This window comes from Oratosquilla oratoria, chromosome 8, assembly GCF_046742065.1.
Source record: "Oratosquilla oratoria isolate Oo_2021 chromosome 8, ASM4674206v1, whole genome shotgun sequence".
NCBI classification, from domain to species: Eukaryota; Metazoa; Arthropoda; class Malacostraca; order Stomatopoda; family Squillidae; genus Oratosquilla; species Oratosquilla oratoria.
The window spans coordinates 17410741-17425037 of record NC_134784.1 but is presented as its reverse complement, the minus strand read 5'-3'; the positions used below and the strand labels follow the sequence as shown (position 1 = coordinate 17425037).

The 14297-nt window shown below is 38.7% G+C and overlaps 1 protein-coding gene across 1 annotated transcript in view; it reads right to left on the bottom strand.

The window, feature by feature from the left end:
- LOC143027613 (protein prune homolog 2-like) overlaps positions 1-14297 on the bottom strand; it is a 289335-nt gene that overhangs the window by 251327 nt on the left and 23711 nt on the right. The window contains exon 2 of the mRNA XM_076188976.1: positions 1705-2062. Within this exon, the coding sequence (XP_076045091.1) occupies positions 1705-2062 (358 nt within the window). The remainder of the gene's footprint in view (positions 1-1704; positions 2063-14297) is intronic.

Here is a 14297-nt window from a genome sequence, read left to right as displayed (position 1 = left end):
TCTTTATTCTCTTTATTCTTCTTCTTTAATTCCTCATTATCAACTTTCACTTCTTTTAACTGTCTTTTTAATTCTTCTATTTCTTTAGTTCGGTTTTGGTTCTCCTTCTTCAGTTCTTCCAGTTCATCAACTCTTTGTGTAACTAGTGTTAATTGGTTACAGCTAACCTCCCATGCTTCATTTATTTTTTTAAGTTTCTCCTCTAGACTTACTAGTCAGGGGAGGTTGTCATCTCCTTCATTAAATTAAAAAAAATAATTATCTTCCCTTTCCATTGAGCTGCTATTAACTATATTTCTACTCTTAATACCTCTGCTCCCGTGTTCTACCTCATCTGTGTGATCTGCACGCCTTTTGTTGATGCCCCTTCTGACGTCCAGGGCCTGTTCATCCCCTTCCTCATTTTCTTCCATTTTCCTCAATAATGTCTCCCCTTCTCCTCCTTCCTCACCTGCCCACTACACCACGAGCTTTCCCCTTCCCTACTAATACAACACAGATACTCCCTCGTTGTTGTAATCCACGAAAATTGTGTTTCTTTCTGGAATTCCAATCTTTGCTGCTAGTCTGACGTGTGTGTGTGAGCTCTGGGTTTCACAGGCCAGAAAAAGTCGTTAATGTACCAAGTTTTGCACATGTGCCAAGGCTTATCCACCTCCGTTTCATTAAATCGGTGACCCCCCTCTCCATCCCCTCATGCAGAAAAGGAGAAGACAGGGAGAAATCCCTTCGGGCTGTGTCAATTTATTTCTCATACATACTCCCAACCCCCCATCACAATGTATGTAATATAAGATAATACATGCCAGCATGTGGGAAGAGATTGCCCACAAGGACAGAAGTGCTGATAAACAATATTCCATAACAACCTCTCTCTCCAGATTTATTCCATTGCTCTATCTCTCTCTCTTCAGATTTATCTCCCTCTTCTATCTCTCTCCAGCTTTTGTCTCTTCATCTGCTTTCATGTTCCCTTTCTCTCTTTCCCCAGTATTATTTTCCAATGGAATCACTTCATGATACAAACCAGAGCAATCAGCAAAGAATTTATACTCCTCTCTACTTAGTTCTTCAATCCATAATACTAAACATGTGGCAGGAACACTAGGAGCAACACTCAACACAATCATGAAAAAAATTAGACACCATCAACGGCTATCTTCACACCAGCATAACTGATGTTTTGAAACAGAACTAATACATCTAAAAAAGAAAAATGCTTCACACATGGCCACCTAATGACAAGAAAGGGCTCTTCCATTTGCCAATGTAAAGCTCCCTCACAATATCACACATACTAATAGACTGCCCAATTTACACATCTTGCATCTATACTTCCATCATCTCGCTACACCTTCCTGCAGAAAACAGTAATATTAACCAAACTATTAATACCCTTGACTAAGCCAACACATGAACTACAAGATAATGCATGACAGTGGCACAAGGTTGTCTATAAGGGCAAAAGTGCTATCAAACTAAAGTTCATACAGTAACAACTACTTGCTACCAATTTCCCTCTGACTTCTGATTTTCAAATATCTTGGCTTGACTACTTTTTATGGCGATGGGCATTGGTCCTAATAATTTAACTGGTCTGTAAAACTTGTCTGTCAATAAGCAATCTGTCAGTCTGTCTTTTTTTCTGTGTAAGTGTTAAAGATTGTGTATGTGCAACAAAATATACACTTCGAGATACATTACCTGCAGAGGTCGGGGAAATCTAAGTGGATCACGGACATGGTTGGTTGCAGATGAATTAAGATTAGTAGTAGCAGATGAGGCTGTACACATGTCTAAGGCAGAATGTGGTGCTGCCTGTTCTGGGTGTTGCTGTATATGTAAGTTATTCATTTCTTCTTCGAGAGCTATGTGTTGTTGTTCTTGCTGAGCACTATGGTGAGGTTGCTGACTGAAATGCTGAGGTGATTGGGTATGTACGTCGGGAGAAAGTGGCGAACTGTATTCTCCTAGCGTAGCGTTACTGCTGTTGCTACTGGCCTCGGACACCTCCATCATCACCTCATCACTAGAAGGATCGCCTCTCCCATCACCGACCTCACTGCAAATGGAGATGAATAAAGTTGGAGTGGTTGTGTCTTCATAAAATAGTTCATTTGTGCATAATTTGAATGCATCAATACAGGGATAAACCAGATATTATCCTGGAACAAGTCACTCATAACAGTGAAATCTTTCAAATAAATAATGTGGCCATTGCGACCTTTGATCCAGGATTCATCAGAATACAAGTATCTATTGTATGCTCACTGATATAATCAGTAGCATGGTGGCCTAGCATTCTGATGGATTCCAGATTGAGGTTCATGATGGCTGGGTTATTTGAAGAGATTATGAATTAGTAGAAGTGAATCAATACTAAACTGTGATTTAGTTTTCTGATAAGTTTACCTTTGATATATGATTATCATATTGTGGACCGAAGTAATGTCACAAGAAATAAGGGTTCCAAAAAAGTCTACAAAATATCAAATGCCAATGAATGAAAAAAATCTTTAATCAAGCTGTAAATGTTTGGAACAAACTATCCGTTCATGTTGTAAGTTCAAATATAATTGCCACTTAAATATATATATATATATATATATATATATATATATATATATATGACAGTTGCATGCGGGGCTCGAACCCGCTGTACTCGGCTATCCGTAAATTACCTGTACGGCGCCCTAGACCACTACACCACAGAGACTATAAAATCCTTGAAACCTGGAATTGAACTGATTCCCGAGGGAAGGAAGATCACTTATTACGGCGTATTACCCCACCATTGGTGTGGGGTAAGGACCGGGACGAACCCCTTCCACGCTTATCGCCATTGTAACTATGAGAGAAATACGCTAATGGCAGGACATCAAACCGATAATTTTTATGACAGTTGCATGCGGGGCTTGAACCCGCTGTACTCGGCTATCCGTAAATTACCTGTACGGCGCCCTAGACCACTACACCACAGAGACTATAAAATCCTTGAAACCTGGAATCGAACTGATTCCCGAGGGAAGGAAGATCACTTATTACAGCGATCCGAATTCCTGTATTACTCAAGGACCAGCCCACCAGTGGTGTGGGGTAAGGACCGGGACGAACCCCTTCCACGCTTATCACCATTGTAACTATGAGAGGAATACGCTAATGGCAGCGACATCAAACCGATCATTTTTATGATGTCGCTGCCATTTGGGGGTAATTATCACAAACGACTTATCCTATGGTATACAGATTAACAAAATTATTGGGGAGGCTTACAACTTGCTAAGATCAATAAAAGTGGCATTTAAATTCTTGGACGAAGACATGATAAAAAAATATTAGTTAAATTGATAAGGCCTAGACTAGAGTATGCGGCAACATTGCGGTCACCCAGTACCAAAAAGAATATAAAGAAAATAGAAAGAATCCAGAGAGCAGCAACAAAAATGGCACTTGCACTTGCAAACCTATCATATGAGAAGAGATTGGCTAAACTGGAGTTACTGATGCTGGAGCAAAGAAGAGAGAGAGGTGAACTACTGACCATCTACAGAATGATGAAAGGCACAGAGATATTCGATAGAGAGGACTTACTAAACTGGGACAAGATAAACACAAGAGGACATGGAAAGAAAATAAAAAAAAACATAGCTACAGAAGAGAACTGAAGAAAAACAGTTTTCCACATATAGTAGTGGACACTTGGAACAAACTGGACAATGAAATAGTATGCACAAAAACCATGCTGTAAATAAGAGATTTTTAGAAGGTTCAGTTAGGAAGAGAAACGTTTGAAAATTAATGGCAAATATTTTCACCACTTAAGAATTGTGGATGACATTATTCTTATTTCAGAAAGAGCAGAAGACTTGCAAGATATGCTAAGTGATCTGAACAAGTAAAGTCTCAAAGTAGGTTTATAAATGAATAAGAGTAAAACCAAAGTAATGTTCAACATGGAAGTTCAAAGAAAAGAGATATAATTGATGGTAAGGGTCTTGAAGAAGTTGAAGAGTATAATTATTTAGACCAGATTGTGAAAGTGACCAAAGATTATAATTAAATAAAAAGGCATATTACTGTTGGTTGGAAAGTGTTTGGAAAGTATAATAAAATCAGCAGAGGTTCTCTACCTTTATATTTGAAATGTAAAGTTTACAATCAATGAATTCTGCCAGCAATATTCTATGGATGTGAGACTTGGAAACCGACAAAGGCAATGGAGATAAAACTAAGGAATGCACTTGAAGAATGGAAAGATCAATGACGGGAATAACACTGAGAGACCAAAAGAGAGCAGACTAGAGTGAAAGATATTGTGGAGGCAGTGAATGAAAGTGGAATTGGGCAGGTTAGTGCAAACGCCTGATAAGAGATGGAGCAAGTGTGTTACTGAGTGGATGCCACAAGATGGGAAGTGTGGAAGAGGGAGACCAGACAGGTGGAAAGACAAGATAGAGAAGTTTGCAGGAGTGATATGGCAGAGGCTGGCATGGTCATGTGAATTGTGGAATGCTATAAAAGCTGTCTTTGTTCAGCAGTGGACTCAGGATGGCTGATTTGATTGAGTATACAGGTAAAAACTAACGCTTGTTATGTCCTGTCACTTATTCTCTAGTTTCCTAACATGCCTAGACTCAAATCCATGTACGGTTCCAACTTAATCTCTACCTTTGATTTCCAATTATCAAATTAAGATTTGAACTCATGTATTGTTTGAACTTGGCCTATATCACCTAAGCTATTCCACACATACATCTATATGGAAAACTGCATTTCTTCACATGCTTTTGACATATGGTCTTTCTTGATTTACTCTTATGATCCCTTAAATCCCTCCAATCTTTAATCAAGAGATCTGTCATTGCAATCTATCCCCTTTAGTAACCAGAATACTGTAATCATGTCACCTCATTCTCTTTGATATTTCAAAGTTGGTACTCTCTGAAAAGATGCAGAGTGTGGGGTGATCTATAGAGGTGTTCAAGTGGATCAAAGGCTTTAACAAGGGTGATGCAAACAAGGTCATCATATTAAGACAACAGGGCAGGGCTGACAGTAATGGATTTAAATTGGACAAATATAGATTTAAAAAATAGGAAAGAACTGGCTTACTAATACGGTGGTCAATGAATGGAATAGACTTAGTAACCATGTAGTAAGTGCTGACACTATCAGTTGTTTTAAGAAACAGACAACTTTATGGATGGGGATGATAGTAGGTAATAGACATGGAACTGCCTGGTGTAGGCCTTATGGTCTCTTGTAGTCTCTTTCATTTTTATGTTCTTTCCTCATATGGTTTATCTGCCAGGCTCCGTGTATATTTACCTAGTTGTATCTTACAGGAAGGGGAGCTACACTCATGTGTCCCATCTATGTATCTTGCAGTGTCTAGTTTGCTGTTAAATTCACATTTTTATGTTCTTTCCTCATAAGGTTTATCTGCTAGGCTCCGTGCATATTTACCTAGTTGTATCTTACAGGAAGGGGAGCTACGCTCATAGTGTCCCATCTTTGTATCTTCCAGTGTCTAGTTTGCTCTTAAATTCGCATATAGTTTTTGCACACACTATTGTTTCATCCAATTTATTCCAGACATCCACCACTTTGTATGGAAAGCATTTTTTTTTTTTTTCAGGTCTCTTCTATAACTGTCCTTGTTGAGTTTCTTTTCAAGTCCCCTTGTATTTCTTTTATCCCAGTTTAGAAGTCTTCTCTATCAAGGACTTCCACGCCTTTCATGATTCTATAGATGGTTAACAAGTCACCTCTTTCTCATCTTTGTTCCAGACTATGTAATTACATTTTGGACAATCTCTCCTCATATGACAAGAGGACATGTCAAATTACCCGTGCGTCATTGCGGCCAATTGATGATCATTTTAATTTTGATAGGATTTGTGGAGAAAAGTTACACGTATCAATATAATTCAATGGAAAAGGTAACACAAATAAGATGTTAAGTAAGAAAAAAATCAACTAGAGGGAGACACCCTTTGGAAATAAAATATATTCAGCTGTAATAGAATGACTGAATAATTTTTTTTTCTTTTATCTTTGAACTTGAGTACATTACCGCCAGTGAAAAAGTAAAATAAAAATAACCAATATTCAAACATTTGGTAAAATTATATAATCATTTTACATTTACATACTTTCTCCTTACAAAGGCTATCATATTTTGTGGCAACATTAATTTCACAAATATAAATAATATTCATGAACACATACAATGGTTTGTTTAATCATAGTACCGTATTTTTCGGACCAAAAGGAGCTTCGTACCATAAGGCGCACCCGTAATTTGTTATTCCCCATCCTTACATAAGGCGCAACTGGTCTCGTCATCGGATAATCATGCATATGTGAGTGCATTCAGAACTGAACATTTTCGTTGTTGAATGAGAAAAATCGGTTGAGATTTAGCAAATTACAAAAATAAATTATATATTTTTTTATTTTGGTCACTGAAATCAGACCACCTCCATGGACGGTCTGCCCTGCCAACACCCCTAAAAAACAACATAAACATGTTACGGGAATTGTAGGGAATAAAACCAACATTAGCAGTTTTATTCCCGGAATTCTCTATTCATTTAAAAAACAAGATTACAACTGAAGGTAAATTTTTAGTTTTGACCATGGGCGCAATATAGCAATAGAAAATTATTAATTTTGTAAATAATAATGTATCAACGTAATATGCAATTTTGTGAGTGGAAATAAAAAACAAAAAAGGTGCTAAAACAGATTTCGTAAGTAACGAAGCCGTGTCAGACGAATGGTATGCCATGTTTGTTATGATAGATGCCGACGTCAAAGAAATGAAAGGGTGATAAATTCGTCTAACCTAACCTGTGTTTAATAAATCATTACCTGCAAATTAAATGTCATCCGGCTCGTCCTAGTTGTCATCGTCGTGAGAGACGTTGGCATCCCGATCCTATGCTACCGACTTCGTTCATTAGCACATTTGCTTGTAGCAAGGTATTTTTTATTTTCATTTCCGCCCACAAAATTGCATATTACGTTGATACATTTTAATTTACAAAATTAATAATTAATTTTATATTGCTATAGCGCCCATGGTCGTAACTAAAAAAATATCCAAATTACTACAGTCTGAGTGGAGCGAGACTAGCCCAATACGAAATGGCTGTCTGTGTAGTGGACACTATCATGTCATAGTCATGACAGCGTGAATGAATGTGTTGGCATGGACTCGAAAACTGTCGATGTTTTCGCAATTTTCTTGTCAAGATACATGCATCTTGGTTATAACTTGGTTGTAACTTTTGCTAGGCCATCGGCAGGCTAGCTACAAAACTTGTCAAAATAGTACGTCACTGTCCATGCATTTTTTTTGCACTGAAGCCACACATAAGGCGCACCACCGATTTTGGCCGATTTTAAGGATTTTGCCCGCGCCTTATGGTCCGAAAAATATGGTAATTTTTATCTCAAAATGCCAATCGTGGTAAGGGGACACTACAGTAGGGGCGTGTTACCCCCACCATACCCTTTTAATATTTAACCCTAGCCAAAATAATATTTTTTTTGGAAATGAAATATAGTTATCCAAGTACCTGCAGTGATAGGGTATCAGAATATATATGGTTATGGGGGTCTATCTCCAAAACCCTAGGAAGAGTTCATGAACAGACAGGCAGAAGCTACTTTATTGTAGTATATATAATATATATGTGTATATATATGTAAACCGAACGGAAGCACAACCAAAAATATTCGAGCATCATTTGGTGGCCTCTACATTATATATACAGGCACACCTCGACTTACGTCGTTTCGACTTACGTCGTTTCGACTTACGTCGTTTCGACTTACGTCGTTTCGACTTACGTCGTTTTCGAAGATACGTCGGTTTTCAAAAATAATATGGAAAAAAATTCAAGTTGTCGTTTTACTTGACTTTACGTCGGTCAGCCAATAATGGAATCGCATAAACACCAAAAAACGTTTCAAGTATTTCAAGCAATTCATGTTACAATAAATAAGAATAAAAGCATGTAAAATTATATAAAGATTCAGTAACTGCTAAAATATATACCATAAAGTAGTATGGCCTAGTCCACTAGAACATGAAATCGCAACGGTACTTCCAATACGTATTTACCGTAAGCGGCGTCTCGACTCCCGCAATTCTTTTGGATTATTATCTGTTTACTGAAGTTTTGTAAATTTTCTCATTAACATTCACTTGTAACTGTAATATTTGCCCCCATGCCTCCTAAGAAAAGTTCTAGTGAAAGTGCTAAGCGTCGTGCTATTTCACTGGAGGAGAAAATGGCGATGATAAAACGTCATTGTAATGGTGAAAAAGTTGTATCGATTGCACGATGTTTTGGAGTAAGTCGGACAACTGTATCAATGATTGTGCATAATAAAGACAAGATTTTAACACATGTCACATCTGAAGCCCCATTGATGAAGAACACGATCATCAACAAGAAAAGAGGTAAGATATTTGAAGAAATGGAAAATCTTCTTTCGATTTGGGTTGATAGGAGGAATCGTCAGAATGCGAATCTTAGTCAAGAGCTCATTCAGGAAAAAGCGTTGTCTTTGTTTGAGGACCTAAAGGAAAAATATCCAGATGAGAAAGATGTAGATTTCAAAGCAAGTCCTGGATGGTTTATGAGATATAAAAACAGGAGAAATTATCACTTCCTTAAAAGACAAGGTGAAATCGCATCAGCTGATGAACAAGCAGCAGCGGAATTTCCTGCTACACTGAAGAAAATCATCGAAGAAAACGGGTTTCTTCCTGAGCAAATTTTCAACGTAGACGAAACAGGATTATATTGGAAGAAATTACCAGATCGTTCATTTGTTTCCAAGGAAGAGAAAACGATTCCAGGTTACAAGGTCTCAAAAGAACGTGTGACCATAATGTTGGGAGGTAACTGTGCAGGAGATTTTAAATTAAAGCCTCTGTTTGTTTATCATGCACACAACCCCCGTGCCCTGAAGAATATACCCAAAGCATCTCTCCCTGTTATATGGATGGCTAACTCAAAAGCTTGGGTCACTGTTGTTATTTTCGAAGATTGTTTTTTCAATAATTTTGTCCCAGCAGCAGAGAAGTATTGTAAGGAGAAGGGGATTCCTTTTAAGGTTTTACTTATCTTAGATAATGCTCCTGGCCACCCACAAAACATCGCAGATTTTCACCCCAACATTACCGTCATATACCTCCCCCCAAACACTACGTCTATTCTCCAGCCAATGGATCAGGGGATAATTGCTATCTTCAAACGTTATTATATGAAGCGTACGCTACGGCAAGCAATAGCTGCAATTGAAATGGATGAGTCTATCACACTTCGCGACTTTTGGAAGGGATATGACATCTACAAAGCTTTACAGAATGTAGCAGCAGCATGGAATGATGTTCAGAGCACTGCTATGAATGGTGTATGGAAAAAGCTATGCCCGCAATTTGTGCACGAGTTTAAGGGCTTCGATACTGTTGTTGTCAACAAAGATTTGGTTACAATGAGCGAAGAGCTGGATATGAATTTGGAGGAAGAGGATTTCACAGATTTATTTGAAAAAGACAAGGAGTTACTGATGAACAAGGATTTGATGGAACTTCAGGAGCAACAAAAGAAAGAAGAAGAAGAGGATGATGAATCTGAGCCACGCCACTTCACCATTAAGAAAATGGAGGAAGCATTTGCACACATCGAAAAAGGTCTTGCTATGTTTGAGGATATGGATCCAAATGCTCAACGCTTTTCCAAGATAATGGGGGCTTGTTATGAAGCTTTTGCTCCTTATAATCTAATCCTTGAAGAAAAGAAGAAGACGGTTCAAGGCACTCTTGACCAGTTTTTACGCGTCGAACGACGAGAATCAGCTGATGTTGATGTCGACAATCCCCAGCCATCTACGTCTACAACGTAAACATCAACATATTGTATCTACTGTTTTGGTAAACTGAAAATACATTAAAGTTTTTCACTTATTACAATATGATTATATGTAAGCTTGAAATAGTTTTTATTTCTTTGTTTTTTGTTTTGTTTTACCGTATGTTATTGACAATGCATTCATAGAGTACAGCACCGCGAAATAGCAACGCGTAAACATCGACATAATGTATGTACTGCATTGGTAAATTAAAAATACTTTATTCAATTTTTCACTTATTACAAAATTATTGTAAGCTTAAACTAGTTTTTATTTATTTGTTTTTTGTTTTGTTCACCGTATGTAATTGACAATGCATTCATAAAGTACAGCAAATTGTACGTATTGATGAATAAGTACAGGTACTTTTTTTATACTTTATTACAAAATGATAAATAAATGTTCTGTTTGGAAACTTAAAATAGATTTTTATTAACCTTGTTTAATAAAAAATGCAATCAAAAGTAAAATAAAGTACTGAAAAATGGCTATTGGCAGTTTAGCCTAGGCTACACCAGGCCTACCTAGCCTACTTGTAAGCAAATTCGACTTACGTCGTGTCTCCTGGAACCAATTAAAGACGTAAGGTGAGGTGTACCTAAACTGTGTTTCTCGCTTTATTGCAGATCGTAATTTTGTTAATAACTTGAATGATATAATCAATAAAAGTTTGAGATTTTGCACACTGTGAGAATATTCCTAAAAAGGTAAGCCACCAAAATATTTTTCAAATCTATACGATATTTTCTAAGTTATAGGCATTTATGTATTTTGGAGTCATATTCACTGTTTCTCGCTTTATTGCAGGTTTGTAAAAATACAATATAAAGGTATTGAAATCCCAATTTAGCTTAACAGGTTTATTTAATACAATAAATAAAATCATAAGTAACAAAATTAATGACATGTAAGGAAGAATTCACTAGATATATTCCACAAAATCAAATCATTTATCAACATAACTCCCATTCCTTGAAATTACCCTCAGCAGTCTGCTATCAACAGATGAAGTCAATCTCTTGATTTGAGAAGGTTTTATGGTACTAGCAACGGCAACAATTTTATTCCAGAGGGCATCTTTTGAGGTAAACTGTTGTCCTCCCTCATAAACCTCCCTCTTCAAAATTGACCAAAGCTGCTCAATCGGGTTTAAGTCAGGAGAACAAGGCGGCCAAGTCATGAGAGTCTCTCCCTTGATGCCCAGAGATGCGAGGAAGTCGTGGCCTTTGCTGCATGAGATGGAGCATTGTCGTGCATAGAAATTAGCTGACGTCGACGAAGTAAAGGCAGGTCGTACAACCAAGGGGACAAATGCTCATCCAAAAACGATATGTATGCTTGGCTTGTGAGCTTCACACCTTCTGGCACTCGGAAAGGTCCAACCAATGTATCTCCTATGATACCCACCCAAAACATAACTCCCCCACCTCCTTGTTGGCGACGAACCCGATGTGGGATAGCAGCTCCAGTAGGACTCCAAACTTTAGCCCATCCATCCGGACCATCAAGTGTGGCTCTGGCTTCATCTGTGAATAAGACCTGTTGGAAGTTTGTTTTCATGTATTTTTCTGCCCACGCAATACGTTTTTCCTTGTGAGTTCTGTTCAAGGGAGGTCTGGAAATGGGCTTCACGTTCCTGGCCATCTCATTCAAGACACTGCATCTGGTCTTTCTGGACATCGGATCAACGCCAGCTTTTGCAAAAATGGAGGCGCTGGTGCCATTGGGTTCCCTATTTACTTGCCTGCGTATTTTTCGCATATCACGAGGAGAAATGCTTCTTCTGGTGCCCTTATCTTTCCTTGGTGTGGTGCTGGGCTTCTCCACAAAAGAAGCCAAGGTTCTCTTGTCCCTTCCCAGTTCCTTGGCTTAATCCAGAAGAGTCAGTCCTTCTGCAAGGCCTGCTACAATCCTTTGCTTTTCAGTAGCAGTCAATCGTACATTTCTGGGCATTTTCACAAACCTGCAATAAAGCGAGAAACAGTGAATATGACTCCAAAATACATAAATGCCTATAACTTAGAAAATATCGTATAGATTTGAAAAATATTTTGGTGGCTTACCTTTTTAGGAGTACTCTCACAGTGTGCAAAATTTTAAACTTTTATTGTTGATATCATTTAAGTTATTAACAAAATTACGATCTGCAATAAAGCGAGAAACACAGTTTATATGTACCAGCCAAATTACCTGCGTGTTGCTGCAGGCAAATGATGATAGAATTTGTGGAGAAAAGTTACACGTATCAACATAACTCAATGGAAAAGGTAACACATATGTTAAGTAAGAAAAAAAATCAATGAGGGGGGAGATGCCCCTTGGAAATATAATATTCGGCCGTAAGAGAAGAATTGAACCAATTTTTTATTATCTTTGAACTAGATATATTTTTTAAGGCTATCGACCCATAAGGGGGTCATTAAGCCTGATGTGAAGTTGTTCAGTCTATACGATTCTTCGTTGTCTTCACTGGATCGATTTTTGTGTGAGGGGAAGAATATCTGTAAGAAAATGAAAAGATAGTGTATAAAAGAGGGTTATTGCCAATGCGCTTTTTCGTGAGCGATTAGGGGTGATTGTTGGTCGTGGCTCGGGAGAAATGGGCAGGGAACTAGGAAGGCGGCGCTGACGCCTGGGATTAGAATCACCAAAAGTTGAGAAAATGGTAGGAGGCGTAGTAGTAAAGGTGGAAAAACTGAAAAATCTTTAGTGGGAGGTAAACTGAAATGAGATGTAGTATAAGAGAAAGTTAGAAAGGAAGCGAATTTTAGTCAAAGAAAAAGTGCATGTACATATTTGTGTGTGGGAGGTGAGAGGTGTGTGTTTGTATCTTATGGGAAGTGAGTAGAGTTCACTTCCCGCATGTAGAGATGCTGATTAACCCCAGCTAGGTAGCATGTCCTTGATTAGCCCCAGGTTGGGCATGAGCATTCCTGTTTAGCCCCAGGTTGGACTTGAACAACGAGCGAGCGATATCCAAAGCATAGTCAGGAGAGTGGGTCCGATGGCGGTGCAAGGGGGGAAGGCAGGCGGGTGTTGTTTCATCTTTCTCCTTCCAAGCACAACTCTGAAAGCAGAGAATTACATGACTTGGAAATTGTGTGTAAATGTCAGAAGTGTAAACCCGCTCGCCAGCGTCACCGAAGAGGTCAGGTGTGGGTGCAGGCCAGTTGACAGGAGGGGCTCCCCAATTCCTCTCCCACGAACAGCCGGCAAAGAGTTAAGGGCTCTGAATTAGAGTTGGATTAAGGTCCCCCGCTAAGCCAGCGAGGTGTGCGTGTATCTCTTTTCTTCCAAGAACAACTCTGAAAACAGAGAATTACGTAACTTAGGAAATGTGTGTATTTGTCTTTGGTGTAAACCCATTTGCTGACGTTAACGAAGAGGCCAGCTTTGTGCCAGACCAGCAGCAGCAAAGGAGACAAGTCTCCTCGCTGCCACCGGCCGGCGAAGGTCGATGGGCACCGTTGAGTGAGCTGGAACGGAGAGCGACGTATAACCTCTGAGAGCGCTGAGTTGTTGACTGTCGACTAGGCACTCGACCAATCAGCCATCCTGAGTCCACTGCTGAACAAAGGCCTCCTTCATAGCATTCCATGATTCACAGGACCACGCCATCCTCTGCCACATCACTCCTGCAAACTTCTCGATCTTGTCTCTCCACCTTCGGTCTGGTCTTCCTCTTTCACACTTCCCATTTTGCAGCTTCCACTCAGTAACACACTTGCTCCATCGCTCATCAGGCACTCGATACTTGAGCATATTACCGCCCGTGAAAAAGTAAAATAAAAATAACCAATACTTAAACATTTAGTAAAATGATACAATCATTTTACATTTACGTGCTTTCTCCCTACAATGGCTATCATGGTTTGTGGCAACATTAATTTCACAAATATAAATAATATTTATGAACATATACAATGATTTGTTTAATCATAGTAATTTTTTCACAAAATGCCAATCGTGGTACGGGGACACTACAGTAGTGGCATGTTACCCCACCATAACCCTTTAACCCTAGCCAAAATAATATTTTTTTGTAAATGAAATATAGTTATCCAAGTACCTGGAGTGATAGGGTATCAGAATATATATGGTTATAGGGGTCTATCTCCTAAACCCTAGGAGATAAACGGACAGACAGAAGCTACTACTTATTATAGAGTAGATTAATACTAATGACCCCCTTTCGGAGAAGAATAAGCAAAAGTAAAAAGATCCGTATATTTCAATCACTAACTGTGATCCTCTTCAGCAGATGTGAATTACAGAGTGGAGAACAACATGTATTTATACAGAAGTAGTGAGGTAAGCAGGAAGGGATGGGGGCTTAGGTCACGTGTCTGGCGTTGCATGGACAT